Source organism: Buteo buteo, chromosome 1 (assembly GCF_964188355.1).
Source record: "Buteo buteo chromosome 1, bButBut1.hap1.1, whole genome shotgun sequence".
NCBI lineage: Eukaryota > Metazoa > Chordata > Aves > Accipitriformes > Accipitridae > Buteo > Buteo buteo.
The window spans coordinates 50,008,090-50,029,077 of record NC_134171.1 but is presented as its reverse complement, the minus strand read 5'-3'; the positions used below and the strand labels follow the sequence as shown (position 1 = coordinate 50,029,077).

The window sequence follows — 20,988 nt, the reverse complement described above, 5'->3', positions numbered from 1 at the left end:
AGAATAGATAATCATGGATTCTCTTTGTGAGCCCAGTCTTATCTTTATAAACCTTTATAAAGATTCTCAGAATTTTCAAAGAGGATAAATCAGACTGGGAGTGCAACCACCTTTATGGATCCTCAGAAGAATTTTAGATCAATCTGCAGGTATGATGCACTATATGCCACCACATGTAGCATAAAACTTTCTTTGTAACAGGTCCTCTAAAGACACCAAGCTAAGATCACTGCAAAGTCCATTCCCCAGATAAAAAAAACCCAGGCCTTTGCACATTTCATTACATGAAATGTAATGTAGTCATATGTAGTCCCAAAGAAAGGAGATCCTTACAGTAATTTGAATAAGATGCTATCTGGTCTAGTGGTGAAGGGCTCCACCACCACAGGGCACAAAAAGTGTGCAGAGTAGCATGGGATGTGCCATCCGGTCTCACTGCTTCTAAATCTACTTTTCTAATCAAAGCTTTGCCACATTATTTTTTCTCATGCCAAACAAGGGTGCACCTGCATAGCTATTCTTGCCCATAGCTGTCTCTCAGACGCACATTATGAGAGCAACATAGTGAAATGGCCATGACACTAACACTGTGATAGTCCTCCTAAGGCCTTCTTGCAGCAGAAGCATAAAATAAGCTGTATTACAGTACAGGAAGAAAATATAAAGAGGAGACATGGAGGAGGGCTAAACACATTCTTCTAGTTTCCCCTCTCCTGTGCAGACCATAGCAAAGGCTCATGCTCACACTCATTAGTGACCCAGAAATGTATAGCAACTAGAAAAGCTCCCTTTAGCACCATTCTTTCTGGTCCCGTTGTGAAGCAGCAAATACTAGCATGGTTGTCTATCATAACCATCTCATGGTCCCACAGTAAATTTAAATCCCTGGGATACTGAAAACTGCCCCTATAGTTCTCAATTTATAAGAGCAGTTATTCTCTGCTGCAGACAGCACAACTAATGTATTAAAACTTTGCTCCTGTTTTTTTCATTTCTCAAAAAAACAGAGTCAAAAGGAAAGGCCAAATATTTACCTTCTAAAGAATCTTATTAGGCTACAATCTCAACATTTGTCAAAATGTTGTGGTTTTTTTTTTTTTTACAAATACTTGGAAATTTTCAAAAACTAACTTCCGTCTTTCAAAATCCACCAAAATCCAATTCTACTTTAGATACTATTGCCGTATACAAACACATATAGTTACTTCAAGAAAATAAGCCCACATGTTTGATCCCAGAACAAACATTGGCCTCTGACACCAATTCCTGCGCAGCAAGTACAATGGGAAAATAAAGCTATGACTACTGACTGGATTTTGTATCACAGTCTAACATGCAAGAACATGTATTTTGTAACATTCACTTTCAACTCTATTTTCACCAGTTACTCCAGTGAGAAAAATGTTTCTTCTCTTTGTATAGATAAAAACAGCTGGTAGAAGCTAACACAGCATCACTACTTTTAAATTAACTTAACCATCCTGCTTTTTGCTTCTCAGGTGCGGTTATATTCTCTGCCAAAGCCCACATGTACTGGGGTTTTCTCACAAAAGTCATACCAAGCCTCGTTTGTAAAGCACTTCAACAGAGGAAAAATAAAAAAAAAGCCCCCCCAGATAAATAGTAACATATATAAAAATGAAACTCTTCGTCAATACTCATTTTTGTTCATTCAAAAACAGTTTTTCTACTTGACTGAAGATAAGCATTAGATGGTTTATGAGGATTTCTGTGCATTAACAGAATGTTAAGTAGAAGGTCTAAAACCAAAATCTTGAACCCTTTTAAATTTCGTTACTATTAACTCCATAACCTAGCCCTGCCCTTAAATGAAAGGAACTAATTTTCCATGTTTAAGTCTAACTAGATTCTTCTAAAACCAAACAATTGCATAAGATTCCCATTCTCTCTGGAAAGTTTTCAAAATTTCCATACAGTTAGATCTGAAACTCAGCCCTGAATTGCCACTGAGAGCAGAGTGAATTCCAAATTTTATCAGCATCTAAACTTCACTTCCTTAGGTTTCAATACCTTTGCAAATACAGAATGAATATATCAACTCATTTATCTTTTTAAGGATCACACAGCATATATTGAGACCCTAGAAATGCAGCCAGAAGTTAATTCTCAATTTCAGAATATTATTTAAGGCTGTATTATGGTGATGAAAAGCTTCCAATAGATTAAAAAATATATCTGCAACTGGAATTCAAACCTCCACCTTAATAAATATACTCAGTGAAACACTTTTGCATTAAATAATTTGACCCCATAATAGTCCCCGCATGCTTGCTGCATGAAGCAATGCTAAGTCTATTCAATATTTTCACTGCATAGTAAGAGCTTCTGTTACACTTTTTAAATTATTATTTTTATATTAAACTTGTTAGATTCCCAGAGAATTCTACAGTAGTACTGTCATAGCCATCACAAAGGTATAATTAAGCTGTGACTTCAAAAATTTATTATGTTGTCACTAACAAAATCTCATTGCTAAGTGCTAGCTAGCTATTCTTATTAGTCCACAATGTCTCACACTGATTACTTTTTTTTTTAAATAATTGTTTTGCTCTGGAAGTAGGAATGGTTGACACTTTCCTAAATCAGAGACTTGTTACTTAGGAAGCAAAGTACCTCTATAGTGAGACATTCCAAATGACAAATGGCAGCTACATAAACAAACATATGGCAAAGTAACATCAAATGGCCACTCGGAAATCTAAGATGTTCTTCTCTCATAGGATTTTAAGTATCTCTCATATTTAAGGAATTTCCTGTGTGGCATACTAACCAAATACACCCTCTCTGGCCTCAGAGAAATACCGCAATTCATTCAGTATGTTGAAGAGACACTCCTTATTTTTTTCCTTCGCAAAGGATATCGAGTATCAGTAGTGATAAGTAGGGAGTGAGTAAACTGAAAAGAAACAGTACTAGGCATCTCATGTTATCAAACAACCAGAAAATAGAAAAATATGTAGAAGTAGTTCTGTAGTCAAATCTTGGGAAGAACAAAATATTAGAAACATACTCAAAGTTGTCTGACATTAATCCTGATATAAATCAAGTTGAAGCATAACTTACTGGTAAAGTTCCTGGTAAAGAAGCATCAAAGAAAGATACCAAAGAGTTAGGAGGTGCTGCAAACTGGACTTGTGAACCAGAGAAAAGTTTTGAGTTGGAACTGATCTGTGCATGAATTTCCAGACCCACAACTGGTACCCAGGGAGCAATACTGAAAAGGAAAGAGGAGAAGGGAAATACAATTTAAATATATATGACAGTAAACTCTATAAACATCTAAAAAAACAAGAATTAAGAACTTTTCATTTATTCTAAGAAAAATTAAATTGTAATTATAAAAAAAAGTAAATGATGTTGTAAATACATCTACAGTATAATGGCAAAAGTTGTGCTGCAATACTGGAGAACTGAGACTAATTGACAATATGTATGGAGGGGACTGTATGGCAAAGTGTCTTCATTATACATAGAAAAGACTGCCATAAAAAAGAAATGTAATGGTCTGAAACTTTTTTCTTCACATGAGAAATCTTAGAAAAATTAATGAGGCAAAGTTGCATGCTGGATGAACCCTAATTTGGTACCTCACGAAAATAACAAAATCATCATAAATATCAATTACTTTTCAGGTAGTTTGATAAATCTCCAACAGACAGGTGGCATAATAAATTATGTATTCTTTGTCAGCTAGTCACTTGCATGCTGGGAAAGGTGGCTCTCCAGAGCAGTGTTAGTAGCATATTAGCATAAACATTAGTAATCTGGTAATAGAGAAATCATCATTTCATCTAGAGAGCTACTGCTCTCTGAACATAATCCACAGAATAAAGCTTCTCCATATCATCTAAAAAGTAATTGCAATTCATAACCTTTATATGGACGAGAGAAAAAGGTCACCTTTACAGTATGAAGTGGTTGACAGTTTCTGTAAGTAATTATCTGGCCTTGTACAAATGAAGTGGCACAAATAATACTTCAGTGATGAAATCACATTTCTACGGCAGAATACTTCAGCAGTGTAAGCACCCTATCATAGCTATAGGAGATAAGCAAGCTATTGAAAAACATCAAACAAATATATCAAGTACAGTGTTCTGTCCAAAGTTGAACATAATACACTGCCAAGATTTTAGTTCTCTCTCTGCCCTCCAACAGCTGAGGGCATCCCTACAAACACCAAAATAGTGATGCAGATGCCACTTATATCGCTGGTTTAAGAATATTATCATAAATGATTAAAGTTCAGATGTTTAAAGGAGCTAATACATTTTCTTTTACTGAAATGTATTTTCTTTGGTATTTTCAGCTACTCATAAAACACCTCTGGGTTTAGGAAAAAAAGTTGGTGGTTTTTGCTTGGTTGTTTTTTTAATTTTTGAGGCAAATTTATTTCAGCGTTTCCTGTATTCTTCAGAAATGCATCCCCATCACATCATGCCATTAAAAATTACATCAGGCTTCTCTTAATCACTGTGTTGGCTTACACTCAGGCAAAAAGATACATGTTATCAGTCAGTCCTCCAGTCCTACTAACAACAGCCATGAGAAACATGAAGTTTCTCACCATGTTTCTTCAAGGTTTGTTTATTCGTGTCTCTGAAGAATCAGCAGCATACTTCTGCCGGTGTCTGCACAACTTCACTTGGGTGATCAGCTGTACAGAGAGAAACCGGCATCTCACCAGAAAACATAAAGCCTTGTACAGGCCATAACTTTCAGCTGCGGCAGGAATAAAATGCTCCGTTCCAGGCACACTGTCAAAGTCTCACAATTCTCCACTGGAAAAGAAAGCTTCCTCTGGACCAGAATAAGCCTTCAAAAACTACTTATGAAAATCGGTGCAGCCCTTGCTGTTTATACTGTGAAGACGTGAATGCTAACTCTTTGTAACTTGCTTGCGTCGTGTCTGGCTCTTACCACAGCCAAACTTGTCAGACGGAGACAGCCCTACTGCTAAGACAAATACTGTTTTGGGGGCCCGGGGGAGGGGTGCGAGATAAACGCGTGCTGAGAAGGTGCTGCCCACCATCAGCAACCTCACACCGCTCAGAAGATGACATTCAGAGCGGGCCCTGCTGCTCTCACCACGCCGCTGCCGCCCAGCTCCCGCAGCCGTTGCCCTCGTGCCCGAGACCGGGCCCGGCCCCCACCCTGCGGCTACGTCCTGAGGGCAGGATGCCCTGGCAGGGAACCACCTCCACCGGCCACTCGCGCCGTCCCGGCACCGTACCCGCTCTTCCCTGCCAGCACCGCCCCGCCTCTCGCGTTACAGGAGACGACCCGCTGCCTGCGGGGGGCGGGGGCGGGACATCGGCCGCCGCCGCGCTGCCACGCCCGGTACCAAACCCCACCACATCCCCGAGCCGCCGCCGCCATTTCGCCTTGCTCGCTGCTGAGAGGCTTCCGCGGTGCCCCCTGGGAAATGTAGTCCGGCGCGCGGGATGGTTGCGCGGAGCGGCGGGTGAGTGGGGCGGACGGGACTACAACTCCCGCCAGGCCCCTCTCCTTGGCTCCGCCCTTCCCGCACCGCCCGGCACTTCGGGTGTGCCCCCGCACGCCACCTGAGGAGGGCGGCCGCGGCGGGCGGGAGTTGTGGCGGGGGCGGGCTCTAGCGAGGGGAAGCGTCCGTGAAAGGTTCTGCTGCTCGTCAGGGCAGAGGTGAGGAGTCAGCTGCGGGCACATACCTCCCCGTCTTCACTGGGGGCCGGGTGAAGATTGGGTCTGCTCAGCTTGCGGTGAACGTGGGGCTTTTGTTCTTCACCTTTGCGTGGAAAGGCCTCCCCTGCCTTCGTGGCTCAGTGTAATGGCACCCTGTTACCAGGCAGGTGCAAGTCGTCCTCACACACAGCTCTCCTGCTTACCTTTTCCCGGAGAGGTGTTTCCCCAGGCATCCAAAAATGTGGTAGCGGTGGTGCGGGAAGCGGTTGCACTACAATTTGAGGGGGTCTCGAAAGGCTTTGATGCTTGGGTCTACAGGTCCTCTGCCTATCCTGAGAAAATCAACGCTTGTCCTAGAAATGCTGGAGCGAGAGACAGTGATTGTGTTTGTGTCTTTCTTTTAGCTGTTGTTTAAAATGTCTTAGGCTCAGGTCCTCAGAGGGGTTGCATATATTTGTCCTTGGGGTTCAGGCTGTTACAAAACCAGCTGCTATTTTATAGATGGCATTTTGCAAATCTTGCGCGTTAGATTATACGGTGCCATGCAGTTGAAATCTTGGATCTTAACTCCATGTATGTAGAGCAGCAACGTCCAGTATCTGCAGGGCCTGGGGGTGTCAGTGCTGTACAAATACATGGTAATAAAGAACACTGTCCGGGGCAGATGCAAACATCTTAAATGCTGTTTACACAGCTACATGGCACAGACAGTTGAATTATCAACCTTATGTCCTAAGCCACAGGCCGGTGGAGCTTAAATGGGAATGTATATTAAATGTTGCTTATGTCATCGTTGCTTTATGTTAGCTACTGCGAATAGAAGCTAATCAGTCACAAACATACAAGTAAGACTGATTTCTTCCAGCAGAGGACAGTGGTGCACATAAGCACTTGACAGTATCTTGCAACCTTTATAACCTCTTGTCTTCCTAAGCTCAAGTATGAGATGCTGAGTGGTTCAGAATCATATGGAAGATAATTTATCCAACTAAGAAAATGTTTTATAATGTTTTTTCCATAGCACTGATTTTCTAATATGTTTATATTTTAAATGAGTTAAATTAATGGGAGGTTCTTTATGAGAAGAACCAGTTGAGAGACCTTCAGCAGATGCTGATCTACAGTTACTTGTACAATATAGCTTAATTAGTTTGTCTCATTCCTTTTCTTGGGGAATATCCCTCCTTTGTACATCAAAGTGTGACCAAGGCAAAATTCCTTTCCAGTAAAGAAGAACTGGCCACAGGCTATCCTGGACATGTTGTGGAGAATGAAGGAACACCAGAGTGACCCTTTTTCTTCTCTCCTGTTGTGAACCTCTTCACATATGAGATAACCTAGTATAAATCCTGTATAGCAGTCTTTAAGCCAATGGACTAGGTAAGAGGTTTTGATAATTTGATATGAGAAAAACGCTATTGTCTTTTGGACTTAGTGGGGGCCTATGCAATGTATTGTGATGAAGAATGTGTTTCAGGCTGAAGCTTTAGTATATGATTGTTATTTCTGCAACAAGTTTATTCCTTTAACAATTGTCCTCCATGAACTCTGGATTTAATTATTATTTGATACTTTGTAGGGATTGAGAGATCATTTTAACCTAGCTATGAGGGTTGGTTCTGAATATAGCTCAAAAATGTTTTTACTGGTGTAAAAATGTAAGTTTCAGATTATTTTACTTTCTTTTAAACCTGTTATCCTGATGTAATAGAAGATTTCATAAATAATCACTAAGAAGTTAAAACCTTATGAATGTTAAAATCATGTTACTTAAAGCCTTACTATGCCTTGATTGCCCAGACTTCTGCCCTCTGTGCATATTATTTAAAAGGGAGTAGACAACATAGAGGAGTTGAAATCCACTTTCCGCATTCCAAATAATTCCCTGTAAACTTTTAGCTGTATGGGTGTTGTCTTACGTAGAGAGGAGGATTGGAAAGTGTCATTGTTTGTGATTTAAATTGTCTCAATGCTATTTTAATTCCTTTCCCAGAAAAAATCCTATTAGAAAGACCTTTTTCTTTGCAGCCCTGTGCCAGTGACCAAGTAGGTAATAAATGAAAGCTGACACATCCATATACAAGAAGCTGATCAATCACAGACAAGCAGGGAATAATTGCCTTTCCCAGCAGCTTACTTTGAGGTAGGAAAGGCTACATATTTGTTCCCTATATACGCTGGGCAGCAGCTTCTACTTTGCAGTGTGTTTACAGATCATGCTGTGGCTTGGAATAGGAAAATGTCTCCAGCACTGCATAAAGATTTGTACAATGATAGTTCAGTACTAACTATGTAGACTTCTGTCTTAGAGACAGGAATTTAACCAATGCCTGAGAGGAAATTGGAATTTTGTGGAGGACAAAAACCTAACAGCACATCATTTAAGCCTTAAACGTGCAGTCTGTCCCATTTATTTGAAAGAAGATCCCTTTGAATTTCAGTTTATAGGGTCTGAGCTCTAAATTCTGCTTTCTTGCAAGCCATATTTAGCATACATACTTAGTCCTTCTGTGGACTGTGAGATCTCCTTTTGGTATCGCAGGGAATGGGGTATTCAGACTGGGGTGTTTTACATACCTCACAGGCTGCCTGCAGTGTCTCATTTCAGCATGTGAAATAAGGAACAGGCAGGAACCTCTGTTAGATTTTGAAGTGGAAGGTGTGTCTTTTGGAAGAGTAGATCTGTAGTCTATCAAATAATCAGACGTTGCCCTACAGGGAAGAGTAATGAAGAGGATTGTTAAGTTTGGAAGCAACCTATGGTAAGGGATGTTTTCAAACTTTTAGGCCCCTAAGATCACCTGTGTACCTTGAAAGCCTTTTTTTCTCTACAGGTATGAAGAGGGAAATTTTCTTCTTTTTCTGTAACTTTCGACGAATATGGGCAATGATTTTCAGCCTGGACTATTGATTCAATTCATCTATCTACCAGTAATGGGAGATGGCAAATACAAAAAAATGTACCTGATCTTGCAGATTGGAAAATAGTATTTCTCTTGACCACAGGAGACAGTATTTAGGGAGCTAATAGAGTTGCCTTGTATGATCTGCTGATCATGTGTACATGCATGCAGGCAGTGATATATTAGGTAATATGAAGGGCCTCATGGTTTGAGGGGTCTTGTATCAAAGTGTGTTAATGTACAAAATGACATCAGTTTCTATTGACAGACAGGTAGTGCCATTTTCTTTCATGAAAGTGTTATGACTCATGAGTTGAAAATAAGGGCCAGACTTTACTAGAAAAAACTACCACAATAAACATGTATGCACAAGCAATTTCTATAAACAGTAATGGAAATATAAAAGTAACATATACATAAGTCTACATATACATGTTACTGTAGAAGGTGAATTCACTATTCCTCAGAGGCTATGTTGTGGGAGACTACCTGTATCTTTGGTTCAGCCATGAGAAACTATCACACTTCTGTACTGGTTCTTGTTCTGTACAAGACATGTACAGGGCATGTCTTGCCCAGAAGTGCTGCAATGAGCAAGTGGCTGCACCTGTGATTTGAATCAGGTGTTGGCAATCTTGAAAACTAGCACTTTGGTACATAGTATGCTCCTTGAGTTAGTTGGCAGCAAAGTGGTTACTGGGTTTATTGAAGTTGGGGAGCTTTATAGCTCATTCCCTGAAGGCAAAAGTAGTGTTTGTTTGAGGGAGTTCAGAACAACTAACCTTGTCTTATGGTGAGTTCTACTACTAATTCTATTGTTTAACAAATTAAACTATTGGGTTTTTTTCCAGTGTGAAGTTCAGCTATTATAGGCATAAGAAGTTTTCCTAGTATATCACTGCCATATTGGTGTTGTATCTTGACTAAGTTCTTAGAAAATTCATGTTATGAGCCTATGTTACCTTTGGTGTGATTTCCAGTTGCCTAGGAATTGATTTGTTTTAGCTAGAAATCAGTATGATTTACTTACAGGGTGATCACTCCTTTTGGTTTGGACCTGTTATAATATACAATGTTTCCTAAATGCTTGAGTTATAATTTAGGAATCATGTCTAGTTTGTATTTAGGTACAGTTCAGTCTATAAGGACTATGCTTTGGTGGTGGTGGTTTTCTTTCATAGTATGTTTTTCAAGCAATGGGAACTACATTTGGAAACAGTAGAGACTAGGCTAAAATCTCTAGATCAGAGAAGAGTCTGTAAACTTATGGTATGAATCTCATGTGTGTACTGTCTGTGATGAAGCATGCAGAAGAAAGTGATTGATAACGTTTAGCTGATCTAGAATTTACTAATATATTCTCTCTAATTGTATTGGCATCTGCAAGAAAGCCTTTAAAATGTCTTTCCAGCCTTTGGTTTTCACTTTTACTCTATATAATAAAGAACAAGGAAGGATAAAGAAAAAGCATGTAGAAGTGAGACTCATTCGTTCCTGTGTTTTGTTACTTTTTGCATTGCATTTTTGTGTATTCTGTTTCTTCTGTTTACAATTTTCAACTGAAATTTCAAAGAGCTGCATTATGTCTGAAGCCTGTTACTTCCTAAATTAAGAGCCACAACTCCTGTTGCAGGCTATCTATGACTTTATACATAAGTCGGGGATATAAGATTTCAGCAGCATATGGTTTCACATAACCAGTACTCAAACAAGAACTTTCTCCTTTGACCCCAGGATAAGGGAAGGAACTAAATACTATTGTAAAAAGTACAAGACTAAATCCTAATCTTTTGTTTCTGAAGGTAGCCTGATGTAGGCTTGATGCTTGTCAAAGTATCTAATTTTAGACAAACTATACCTTCCAAACTGCACTTGAGGTATAGATTGTCTGTTCTGCTATCCTTTTAAATTGTTTATGGCTTCAGTTTCATATACTCATTTATAAGATTCTAGCTGACAGACCCACCCCAGGAAAAAACAGACACAAAGATCTATGCTAAATTTGTGAAAGAAGAAAAATTTTAGTTGAACAGTCAAATTAGGAATACGCATCAAAATGTTTTCCCTGACTAAGAGATGGCATTAATAATCAAAACCTTCAATTATTATTGACTTCTCTGTCATGAATAAAGTGAAGGAATTGTTTGAAAGAGTTGTCAAGCAACATAATGCTTGGAGTCAGCCAGTTATAATAATAACATTAGTTTAGTCTAAAACTAGTTTTTTAATCAAAAACAATTTAAAAATGATCTAAAGTGTTAAATCCTGTCAAGGTACTGCTTTTCAGAGGGGGTTTTCTTTAAAACGTGAGATTACTTGTAGGCTTAAGCCAGTTTGAAGAGGTTATATTTTAAAGTAAAATTACATTCCAGAGCCTTATAACAGTGCTTCTAGGGGCTGCCTTTATTGGTTTTAGCACTAAGGATTGTTTTTAATTGTCTGGAGCAATAGTGATGTGAACTAAAACTGTTGACCAGATGGAACTCTGTGATTAATTACTGCACTAAAAGCACAGCAGAAATGTAAATGAAGGAAAAGAAGGAAAATACTGCAGATAAATGCTCAAAAGCTTTGAATAAGTTTCCAGATCCTGAAGTGAGACAGCCCTGTCTCATCTTTTTTCTATGCAACAACACAGACTTTTGTTTTGTTTGTTTAGGATTGATTTATAAGGTTATTTATTTTCAGAACTGTTTCTATATTCCTTGTCTTCAAATGTATACACCTATATGTTGCGTTATGCGTCACACAAGTGGTCTTGAAGAACATAGGTTGAAACCCTTATCCTCCTGGATATAATGTCTTTACCCTGGGACATAATTTTTTTTCTTTTTTTTTTTTACTTTTATAGTTGCACTGCTGTTCTCATCTTCCCACAGTGCCTGTGGCATTTGAAGCAAAATCTGTATGTTCTGCTTTTTTAATAAGTGGCAAGAATATTTGTGGTGTTTGGGGTTTTTTCCCTCTGTACTGTATTTATGCCATACCTATGTGTTTGATTACTTTTCTTGTGAAATAAAAAATGTAAACATTGCTTCCTCCTGAGCATGAAAAGAGAATGACAGTGCCCTTGAAATTATTCATCTACCTTACAATTAAATATTACTTATTCCTGGATAAACACCAGATAACTCACATACCAAAGTGATGAGTGAAATACAGAAGAAAGTAAGTACCGCTGTTTAGTAGATTAGATGGAGGGGTGCTGTTTGTTGGTGTGGTGGGGGTTTTTTGTTTGTTTTGGGTTGGTTTTTTTTTCTGCAGACTCAGGCTCATTGCTTTTGAATCCTCGTTAGGATTTCTCCATGGACCTGGTAAAGACAGACAGTGTGTTATTCACAGGCATTAACTGAGAGCTTGTAAACAGAGCTGTATTGTGACAACCTGGAGAAGTGCGTGCCTTTGTGTACAAAACAGGGCAGAACACACAGAAGCAGCACAAACGTATTTCCTGTTTTGTTATGTGTGCATCTAGTGTCCTAATGGAAAGGACTACTAATAAAGTTGAATCAAGTATTTCATCTTGTGTCATTTATTCTGTCTTGGGCTTTCTGTGGCACCATCATCTTATGCTGACTGGTGTGAACTGCTGCTCACCAGTAACAGCAGCCTGTTTCACATAGGCTGCTGACTAACCAGGATCTTTTTTCATTTTGTTTTGAACTTGTGACCTGGTTGCTAATGGGATAACTTGGCCCCATTGAAGACTCTTTGGGTGGTGTTTTGTACATACTATATCACAGAGCTTCTGTTTTCTGATTTTTTTTTTTGTTAAAAAATATAAATAATTGTGCAGTCTTGTGGACAACAGCTGTATTAAAGCCATATGCCAATGTATAAAATAAATTGCTAGTAGAATACCTCTTTTACTGTTATTTTAAAGGTCAGGAAAAGAATTAAGTGCTGTTTTGGAAGCGGGGGGGTGTGTGTTGGTTTTTTTGTTTGTGGGGGTTTTTTTTGGTTTTTTTTGTTTTGGTTTTTTTTTTTTTTTAAACATCATCTCAGATTTGCCCCTTAAACTTCCAGTTATGGAAGTGAAATCGTCTCTGTGGAAACTTTTATTAACTGATCAATCAGTAACTGCTTTGGGACTGAGGTACTTCAGTAACTGATTAGTAAATTGCAGTCTGAAGCCAGAATGTAAGAGGTGTTGTGTTCTTTGCACGTGTTGGGGCAATGGCTCATTAAGTTTTAATACATTGGATAATTTTTGATGTTTATATTTCCTTCTTACCTTGTCCAGTATTGCAGCATGTGCAAGGAATTCAGTACAAGCCAGCAGCAGCACAGTATACTTTGTCAGAAGGCTGCTTCTACAGGCCTTGTTCAAACAAAACTCTCAGGGACTTAAGTAAGAGTTTGGGATTGATCCCAAAACTGCTGCTAAAGCAAATCAAAAGAGTTAGCGTGTGTTAGATAATTGCAATAAAGCCCTTGCCTAAGGGACTTTAGAGACCAACCTTTCCAGCTTTGTGACACACCCTTCTCTTTCCTTTCCAAGGATTAGCAGTTATAGTATGGTAGCACAACTTTCTATCTACTCTAGTAGTATTTTGTCTCTCCTGATGCTCACTGCAGTGGCCTAAGTAGTGGTAATGGTCTATGAATGCATTGCTGGCTTTTGTTCTAATGATACTTTTGATCTCTCTTCTCTTGTTTTGCTGCTACTGTGTAGATTAAGGTGATACATAAGTGATTGCATAGGAAGTCTTTTTTCATCAGGATAGTACCATTATGAGGAGAAGTGATACTCTACCAAGTCACTAGACAATTCATACGTTTTTAGTGAATGTACAGAAGAACCTTTCTGCTAGGCCAGACATGCAGTAGCGACTGTGTATTGGAAGGCTATGTGATGTACCTGGCCTCGACAGCATGCTTTGGATTACTGCTTCCTGTGTTACTGAGGTGGAAATTCAGTGAGACACTATTTTGAATAGGTATGCAGCTGCCTTATGCATGGATGAAAGAAATAGATCTGTGTATCAAGAGATTTTATTTTTCCAATTATGATCTGCTATCTCATGGTACTAGATAGGAACTGTCTAGTTCAGGGACCATTTTATTACTGCTATACGAGTCATGCAAAACTTACTATTTCTTTTAGGTCCTGAGAGGGAGAGATTTAACTTCCTCTTGGAGTCTTCTTCCCCAAAGCATATCTGTTGTTTTCTTACAATGTTCTGAAATGTGGAATTAAGCATTAATTAGAAAAAAACACCAGAAAAACCAAATGGATAGAAATTGAAACAGCTACTACTACTGGCAGTCTTTCAGTGACTGGAAAGCACAAAGGACAAGAGCAGTACAACAAGCTGTGCTCTGAAATATGCAGGTCTGGGCATACTGTATTGTAAGTGTGTGTATATAGTGTTTGGTAATACCAAGTAGCTTATACCCTCAATGAAAAGGGGTGAACTACCTTCCGTGGTAGTTTCTGTGTGAATTCTGATGTCTTCTAATTACACAGTCTTGCTTGTGGTCATGTTTACTTCGTCTTTCCCAATCACTAAATGTCTCCCAGTCTCCAGCTGTTTCATTTTAGAATCCATTTTTATTGTTATACACAGAAAGCAAAGACATACATTTAGTCAGGATGATTTTACTCTAACTTAAGGAGAAGAAAGAATGAGGAAATTTACATGAAAAATACAGTCAGTGTATCTGCTAACCTCTTCAGAACTGAACACAAAATGAATTTGTTGTCTCTCTGTACCAAAGAGTGCTTGAAAGATTTGCAAATGCATGGTAGTAGCATAGTAAATAAGCAGCACACTGTGGATATATCTTTCAAAGGCCAAGGAATAGCTTAAATAGTGTTTTAAATTGTGGTTGATATAAAACATTTCCAGTTGGATCATGTATAGAGTAATTACTTTTGACAAGTTAATTTTGCAAGTGTCCAATTAAGCTATTCATTCATAGCATATCTCTTCACAGTGTGGCTATATTCACTTAGATGTTCAGGCTTGAATTTCTATTACGCATTTACGTATGGATCCAAATCCATGTGATGTGAATTCATTGAAATACCAGTTCTTAGTGTTGAGAGTTTGAACCCCCCAATCCAGATCACAAGACTGGCTTAAATCAAGAGGGGTGTGAGGTTGTTTTCTCTTTTTAAGTAGTAGTAAGTGTTTTGTTTCTTAATTACTTGGCTTTATTTTTTTAAAGTTGTTTCATATTCTCAGTTTTTCTTTAAACTCACTTTAACAATATCAAATCAAATTTAGGGGTGTGGTTTCTCATGAAGCCACCAGACTCCCAAAGCTGGGACCAAATATCAAAATGTATCTTAGAAGATACAGAGCTACCAAGTCTGTATAAATGTTATTAAGTAAACATGAAGAGAGTATGGAGTATCGAATCTTTTAGATCCCAGGATGGCAGTACATATTTTCAGTGGATAATGGTAGCTGTTGATGGAAGTGGAAATAAACCAAGTCAGGAGCATACTGTGATTATTCAAAGGGTTCAAGGGCATCTGTAACCTGCTTCGATCAGCCAGGTGTTTGGTTTTTAGGAATGAACTAATAATATGCATTAAAAATGGACTTTGGCCTCTAGAAACTTTTAAAAAAGAACCTTAAAAAATTAGTATCCAGTGCTTATCCTCTGAGTGAGCAGAGCAGGATTACAGAACTGCCACACGATTAATCATGCTAGTGATTATACCAAACTGAAAACTCAAGGGACCAAACTTACTAGGCCCTAGGCAGGTAATTTACATGATCTGCCCTGGTATTAGTAAAGTGAATTCACTAAGATGTATGATAGCAGTGGTAGCTAGTGTTTCCTCTCTGTTATCTATCCTGTTTTTTCACTTGCACAGAAATGTCTCCAGTGGTAATGAGACTGGGTCAGAGCATAGCTGAACCTTTATGGTTCTTTGCTGCTGACACAAAAGTTTGTAGGTTGCTATTCTAAATCCCTCTGAGGAGACAGAGAGAGAAGCATGTTCATCACAGACATGACAGAAGACCGACTAATGCTTTCACACTTTTTTCCCCCTTTCCTTCTTGCAAGCCTACTGCCCCAACTTGAGAGAGACATTGAGTTAGCTGCTCCCCCCCACACCGCTTCCTTCCACTTAAATTCGCATGGGCACTCATGCATAGACTCAGGTACCTACACAACTCTTTCCAGTCAAGACTTAAGTCAAGACTTAAGTACTTCTGACTTCTTTCAGTTCCTTTGTCTGTTTTGAAACTTAAGCTATAAATGGATCAGGACAGCAGGTTTCACACAGGGATCTGGATATCAGGCTGTATCATCCCACACACATATTTGGATTAATTTCCTCTCTATTCTGCAACTCTCACATTGACACTTGTTTGAACACAGCAAAAGCCTAGCTTTCCCTTTCATGGCTGGAAGTCACTGATATGAGGGGCAGGCTAGGCCAGAAGAGCATGCGCTGGGAAAGATAACTGGAAGTTTTGAATGTAACTTGGATTTCTAGGATTGCCAGGTGAGCCCAGCAGATTTATCACCAAGTTTCATTAGTGCCACCCAACAATGCAGTGTGTGAGCAGCAGTGATTCTTTTTCCCAGACTCTGTGTAGCTTGACTTTCTCAGAAGCTCTGCACTCTGGAGAAGACCCTCCGCTATAACTTACCAAGTAGCTCAGGATGCCAAGAAACCCTATCTCCCCTAAGGCTTCTGAGTTTGTGTTCATCCCCCACACTGCTATTTAAGTACCGTTGACCTAGGCTTCCTAAACATGGCTTGTCTAATGCTACTTATCTACCTACTTATTAAACCAAAAAAAATCTGACCTTCAGTATTTGTCCACTGGGCTAATTCTCTGAGATTAATTTTGTAAGAGATGGCCAAAAATCACTTTATATATTGGCTTTCATATCCAACTGTGGAATTATCTAGAGGATAATAGTAATATAAATCTTCCACCCAGGTTTTACAGCATTGTTTCTACTTTTTTCAGCACAGTTACAGTAGGTCTGGGTTCAGGTTCACATTGTTCCTTCTTGCATCATTGCTTGTATGTGAGAAGATAACTGCAAAAAGCACAGTGTTCCAGGGTACACCTCTGTTGACCTCTGTTTTGGTGCAGATAATGTGATAACTGCTGACCAATAATACAAACACATACCAGTTTTAGTATAATTATCCTTAGCTGAGGCAAGAAAGCTTCCCTAAACTCAATTCCAATGACAGCAAAGCAGCAAATGGAACTCCTGTAACCTGCATTTCAGTGACAAAAGCATTAATGATGCAAAAGAAATATATTGGGGGGGACTTGTTTAAAAGAACATTTAAAACCTATGCAGATTTTCCAGGTAGAAAAGCATGTTCAGATAGTGCAGTCTTAAGCAGATTGTCCCAAAGTTGGTGTGAGAAAGCTGAAGAGGTGGTAAAGTTTTGGCTGAAGAAATAAAGCATTATTAGTGTTCCACTGAGTGTTGGCAATGCAGGACTTCAGAAGAACTGGTTAAGTACTATTGCATTAACATGTAATTTAAAACCAACCTGATGCTCTTCCATGTTATAATGGCAGTCAAATTGCCTCTTAGCAGTCCTGTATGTTCACAAAGTGCAGATGTGGCTGAATGTTTTCTTTGCATAATCAGTGGCAGCAAACAGAATTGTGCGTTTGAAGATTGGTTTTCATCAATGCTAGTTTAAATCAAACCCTGGTGTAATGAGGACAGTGTCATTACAGCCATATAAGATGAATGTAGTCTAGGCTGGTCCAGTCCAGAAATTCTGTTCATTGGGTAGAGGATTTTATGAATGGGCTGCACTTGTTCTGCTGCCTAGTAGTAAACTGGTGAATGCAGTACCTGATGCCCTATGGTTTGGGCTGCATCCTGCTTGGGCTACTAACTTGCCACAGCAATTGTTACTGATGTAATGCAGTAATTGTGTATAGCATGCTGGCAATGAGTGAGATGCATATTTGGTTTTGATGTCTAGTTTCAAAGACATTTTAACCTTCAGTTTCAGAGTTTGTTCACATATTTCATAAATACATCATTAGTGAAATTTAGTGCTCTCATTGCACTTCCTATCTTATGTCACTGCACTAGTATTTAATTAATCTTCATTTCATTAGTTATATATTCATTAGTGTAGGCAAACACTTGGGGCTGGATTCGTTGTCCATGTAATGGGTGGTACAATGGTTTAAATGCAGGAACAATTGCGTTCTAGGGTATTTAAGTGAGGGGGAGTCTAATTTACATATTGGGACAATTCAGGGCTAGCCAAACCGTGGCTGACAACGCATTCAACTAGGCTGGAATGGAAATGGAGGGAAAATATAGTCAGCAGAGGAAATGGGGTTTATTGAAATGTATGTGTGTGTGTATATATATGGGCCTTTAGGGAAGTCCCTTAGGAAAGCAGAAGTGAGTGGCCTACCTGTTCTTTCCTTCTTACGCAAGAGGGAAGTAAGTGGCCTCTTACAGTCTGACCCAATCTGAATATAGTCACCAAGTGACTACTAGGGCGACAGAGACATTGTGACCTCTGCTACCAGGTCTTGGGGCAGGCAACATCTACCATAGCTGCTGTTTTCTCCATCTGTATACCAGATGTAAACACCATCCCTCCTGCAGCAGAGAATGAGGCATGTGTCTATGCTTTGGTGTATTTGCACAAGCCATGACAGAGTGTAGGTTTGTGCTAACGTGGTGGACTGTGAGAGGTGCTGGCTGAGATACAGTCATGGTTTTGCCATCCTGCCTAGGATTACAGTTGTGCTGCTTCTGAATTTGCTCCAGCAGTAGAACAAGCTATTCATTTATTCTATGCCTTGGCATAGGCATGTGAAACTAATGGCACACTCATCCTTTTCAATTCAGTGAGACTGAGGTGTTAATTACTAATCCTTATGAATATGTTGTTTGACTCTGTCCTTCACAAACATAGACAAAGTTCCATATGCTGATAGTAGTGTTTGTGTTGAATTGTTACCTCATTCCACAGTTAATCTCAAGGATGGAGGAAAAAATATTTTGGGTCAAACCTTTCAGTCTTTTCTAACCTCGGTCATTCCTTGACTGCACAAATAGTCCCATAAGATTTCGTACTAATAGAGACTATTCACTCAACTGGACATGTATCTTAAAATAATAATTAAAAAATTATAATGTAGCAAGATTTTGAGATAAAATGAGCATAAGTAGCATTCCAACCATAATATTGATTAACTTGCCATGTTTGTCCTTTATAGTTGCATGAAATTTTGTAACATTCATCCTACTAGAACCTGTAGGCATCCTGTTGGTTGTCAGTTCTTACTGGAAGATAAATAACATAATGAAGCTAAGAGGTTAATCAATGCATTGGTGCAACAGCTATTTTTATAAAGAGAAAGACCCCCAGAGACTTCCTGGCACTGTGCAGTGCTTCAAAGAATTTTATTATTTATTACTAAAATATTTGCCTCCTCTGCCTCCATGCTTGTTAATGCTACTGTGCTACCCATTAATAACGCTTTTCATTAACTCCCTCTTATCTATCACCTCCTCCTCCTGCAAATAAATACTAGAGTTGCTAAATCATGTGTAGGGGATAAAAAAATTCTTAAACACTTTGAGAAGGGATTCAGGTTATCTGTTTGGTGTGCTGTGATTTATTTGACAAATGAACACAGAGAAGGATAGGGCACGCAAATATTGCAGTGTTCTTGCTTTGTCACTTTTGAAATTTCTCTTTCTTAATTTCCTTTATTTCAGTTCCTAAACACAATTAGTATGTACGTGTATGTGTCAGGTGCAAGATGATGTGTATGTCTTCCTAGAATTTACAAAGATTTTCAAATTTTTTGAAAGAGAGAAATGAAGCACAGTACACTGGATAAGTTGACAGCTTTGATGTATTGCTTCTCAGCGCAGTAATGCGTAGCTTTGGTTTAGCAAGAATATTCTCAGGCCTTTACCAGCCCTCAAAAAGTCTAACAGTGGAGTGTATTTCCTAAGTTATTGCTTTATTCTTAGACTACTCTTTTTTTTCCTCACAAATTCAGGTATATTCTATAAGATTTTTATCCAATAGAATTTTTTTTCAGCTAGTACTAGGCATTGTTTTTGAGTCCTCAAACCTGGCAGTTCTGTTTGCAACAGCTTTCACTGAGTGAATGAACACTTGCATTATCCCAGGTCAGAAAGTGGAGATGGGATAAAATGGGTCACAGTTACATGCTACAAAAAACTTTGAAAAGGAAGAGGGTATGCACAGAATCAGGAAATACTCCTGGATCACAAAAAGGTATACGTGTCTGAGCCTGTGCTCTGGTGGTGTTCTGACAGGTGTTTGTCTAACCTGTTCTCGCAGACCACTGGCAGTAGATATTTCCTACCTCACAGGCAACTTTTATTTCAGTCCTTCACTATCTTTACTAATGGAAAACTTTTCCTAATATTTACTACAAATCTCTTTTTTCTGTGATTCACTACTACTTTGTGTCCTGTCCCCAGTGGATGGGCAGAACAAATGAATCCCTTCCTCTTTGCAGCAGTCCTTTATAATACAGTAAGAATCTTACTAATATATTTCCATTTGATCTCTTAAAGCTAAATAGTCCTGTGTCTGTCTTTCCTCATATGTGATATTTTTTAGATCCTTGATCTCTCTTCTTCTGTGAACTCTCTCCATGTGGTCTGTGTTTTTCCTGAAATGTCATACAGAGATGTGAATCCATAGCTTAGCTGATGCATTACTTGTGCTGATTAGAGTTACTTCACTTATCTTTCAGCTTATATTTATGCCTACAAATGGCACATCTGCTTTTCTTATTGTATGGTACTAAACCAAAGAAACATAAAATTATTTAATTCATATTTGTGATCCAATGTAACCACCAGATTCTTCCAACAGAACTGATACCTAGCAAGCTGTTCTCCACTGTGTGCTTTGAGCAGCTAATTATTCCTGTCTAAGTATATGAACTTGTGATATGAACACTTTCCAATTACTACTAGAAGTTATGTAGTTTTTCTTAATGGACTAATTGTTCTGCTTGAGAGAAGGCAGGTTCTACCTCTTTCCTGTAAGAGAAATGATTGCAATACAGAAATAATTTTTATGATGGTAATTGAAAAAATTAGATGGTGAGTCAGTCTTCTCTAGGGTATTTTTCTGGGATTTAATGCTGTTGTAGTCCATTTGACTTCTCAATAGCATATTAAGATTTCTTTTTTGAGTAGCATGTTTTTTCTTTTTTCCGTACTCTGAAATGGTTGGAGGAGGAGACTTGTCTTGAAAATCTGTCTTTGCAAAGTTACAATGGTCTTGCAGTCAGAGGTGATGATCACAAAATTTCCGCAGTATGGAGCAATCACAATATGGTTTGTCCTGTCAGATCCAAAATTGTCTGTTAGAATTTCAGAAGCCTATAGGATTTTAAGGATGCAATGGTCTTTTTAGCTAATATTT

At 38.7% G+C, this 20,988-nt stretch overlaps 1 protein-coding gene and 1 long non-coding RNA gene across 4 annotated transcripts in view; one reads left to right on the top strand and one right to left on the bottom strand.

Moving 5' to 3' along the window:
• GATB (glutamyl-tRNA amidotransferase subunit B) overlaps window positions 1-5,425 on the bottom strand; it is a 43,454-nt gene extending 38,029 nt beyond the window's left edge. For both annotated transcript variants that reach the window (XM_075029753.1, XM_075029761.1), the window contains exons 1-2: window positions 5,255-5,425; window positions 3,085-3,235 (exon numbers count right to left, since the gene is read on the bottom strand). In XM_075029753.1, coding sequence (XP_074885854.1) covers window positions 3,085-3,235; window positions 5,255-5,400 — 297 coding nt within the window. In that variant the 5' untranslated portion in view covers window positions 5,401-5,425. The remainder of the gene's footprint in view (window positions 1-3,084; window positions 3,236-5,254) is intronic.
• Window positions 5,426-5,639: 214 nt separating this feature from the next.
• LOC142031984 (uncharacterized) overlaps window positions 5,640-20,988 on the top strand; it is a 242,102-nt gene continuing 226,753 nt past the window's right edge. For both annotated transcript variants that reach the window (XR_012650689.1, XR_012650690.1), the window contains exons 1-2: window positions 5,640-5,682; window positions 6,909-7,062. This is a non-coding gene — a long non-coding RNA (uncharacterized LOC142031984). The remainder of the gene's footprint in view (window positions 5,683-6,908; window positions 7,063-20,988) is intronic.